Raw genomic sequence first — 2,556 nt, forward strand, 5'->3', positions numbered from 1 at the left:
TTGGGGGGATAGATGACTTTTTGGACTTGGTCGGATGGCTGATACATTGGACTTTTTACCCCTAGGAAGGTTGTGGAACTGGTAACGTCAGCGTTCTATCACTGAGTGATGCTTTCTATTCCTTCATTCAGCATTTATCAAGCCTTATCCACCAACTTCTCCTTTTATTTATCCAGCATTTATTCACCCCTTATCCTCCAACATTTATCCAACTTCCTTCCCTCCTTACCTTGCGATGATTTCGGGGCTCAACGTTCCCGCTGCCCGGTCTTCGACCAGGCCTCCTGGTTGCTGGACTGGTCAACCAGGATGTTGGGCGCGGCTGCTCGCAGCCTGACATCTGAATCACAGCCTGGTTGGTCAGGTATCCTTTGGAGGTGCTTATCCAGTTCTCTCTTGAACACTGTGAGGGGTCGGCCAGTTATGCCCCTTATGTGTAGTGGAAGCGTGTTGAACAGTCTCGAGCCTCTGATGTTGATAGAGTTCTCTCTCAGAGTACCTGTTGCACCTCTGCTCTTCAACAAGGATATTCTGCACATCCTGCCATGTTTTCTGGTCTCATGTGATGTTATTTCTGCGTGGAAGTTTGGGACCAGCCCTCTACTATTTTTGCACGTGTAAATTATTATATATCTCTTCCACCTGCACTCAGGAGCTTACATATTTAAGAATTTTAGTCGGTCCCAATTGTTTAGATGCTTTACTGAGTGGATCCTAGCAGTAATGGATCTCTACACGCTCTCTAGGTCAACAGTTTCTCCAGCTTTGAAAGGGGCCGTCAGTGTGCAACAGTATTCCACTCTAGAGAGCACTAGCGTCTTGAGAAGTATCATCATTGGTATAGCATCTCTAGTGTGAAAGGTTATTGGTATCCAACCTGTAATTTTTCTGGCAGTTGTGACGGCTACTTTATTGTGTTCTTTAAAAGTAAGGTCTTCCGACATGATAACATCCTAGTCCTTTACATTTCCTTTTCGTCCTATGATATGATTTGACTGCATTTTGTACATGATTTCTGTTTTTATATTTTAATTTTTTCCGTAGCGCATGAGCTGGAAGTTATTTTCTTGAAATACCATATTATTTTCTGTGGCTCATAGAAAGACCTGATTAACATCTGATTGGAGGTTTGCTGTTGTCTACTCTCATAAATATTCTAGTGTAATCTGCAAAAGATGATACGGTACTAAAGTCTGTGTCCTTGTCTATATCCGTTGTGATTATTAGAAAAAGTACTGGAGCAATCACAGTACCTTGAGAGACTGAGCTCTTCATGGTTGATGGTCCAGATTTTATTTTGTTGACTGTTCCACATTGAGTTCTGTTAGTCAGGAAATTGTAGATCTGCCTATTTTTCCGGTAAATCTTTTTGAACGCTTTTTGTGTTCAATACCACAAAGGTTACATTTGTCGAAGGCTTTTGCGAAATCCTGTGTAAATTACGTCAGCCTATTGCTTGTCTTCCATGACATCTAATGCCATGTCTTAGTTGTCCAGCAACTGTGATAGACAAGAGCGCCCATTTCTGAAAACATGTTGTCCAGAGTTATGGAGATGCTTCGATCTCACTTATTTTATGACCTTATTTATTAGCACTCTTTCAAAGATTTTTATGATGTATGATGTTAGTGTTATCGGTCTGTAATTTTTTGCCTCTGCCTTATTTCCTCCTTTATGAAGTGGTGCTATCTCTGCTGTTTTTAGTATGTCAGGGATAACGCCAGTATCTAGGATCTTGTCTCCAAAGAAAGCGAAAGGCCTGCGATACTGTTTTTTTTACAGTTTTTGATGAATATAGAGTACCAAGAATCAGGGCCTGGTGCAGAGTGCATAGGCATACTGTCTATGGCTTCTTCAAAATCCAGTGGGGATCGGGTGACATCTGATATATGATTTGATGTTGGTATCACACCCATGACAACCCTCCAACAGCGAACGCGTAAATAACATGGAATATCAATAAATTTAGCTTTGAAGAAAGTCAAATTAACATCAGCGCGTTTTGTAAATATAAAACACTGCTTTATTTTGTTTCTACGTTAATGATCGAGTCATAACTTTTATTAGTTTGGGAAATATATACACCAAAACGTCCCGAGATAGTATAACGTAATAGCCATATAGCAAAATTTCAATAAAAGCCGAGAATTCTACCAATCTTTAATAGTATTCAGTTTATCTCTTCTCTCTTATCAGCGTATTCAATTGTAGTTTCGGGGGTGGGGATGGGTGGGATGGGGGGGATCGGAGTGTGTGTGTGTGTGTGGGGGGAGGGGGTTACTGCCGTAGGGGAAGGGGTGGTGGGGGTTGCAAGAGGAGGAGACGTAGGGGAAGAATGAGGGAGTGCTCAGGGGAAAAGGCTGAAGAGCTGCCTTTCTTCCCTTATCAGTATGACCTTTTTCCCCATTAAAGGTCCCTCGTTATCTTGAATGTTTTATTTTGTTGATCTGTTGGAGGAGGAGGAGACGGGGGGACAAGAGGCGGTGGCTGAGTTGATGAAGGTTGCAAGCGGCCATTGCAAAGGTGTAAGCATATTGCATGAGCTCCGGGGAGGTC

General features: G+C 42.3%; 1 protein-coding gene across 1 annotated transcript in view; it reads left to right on the plus strand.

The window, feature by feature from the left end:
* Window positions 1-723: 723 nt before the first annotated feature.
* Window positions 724-2,556, plus strand: part of LOC123747744 (protein sax-3) — a 287,736-nt gene continuing 285,903 nt past the window's right edge. The window contains exon 1 of the mRNA XM_069333656.1: window positions 724-838. Coding sequence (XP_069189757.1) covers window positions 724-838 — 115 coding nt within the window. The remainder of the gene's footprint in view (window positions 839-2,556) is intronic.

This window comes from Procambarus clarkii, chromosome 30 (genome assembly GCF_040958095.1).
Source record: "Procambarus clarkii isolate CNS0578487 chromosome 30, FALCON_Pclarkii_2.0, whole genome shotgun sequence".
NCBI lineage: Eukaryota > Metazoa > Arthropoda > Malacostraca > Decapoda > Cambaridae > Procambarus > Procambarus clarkii.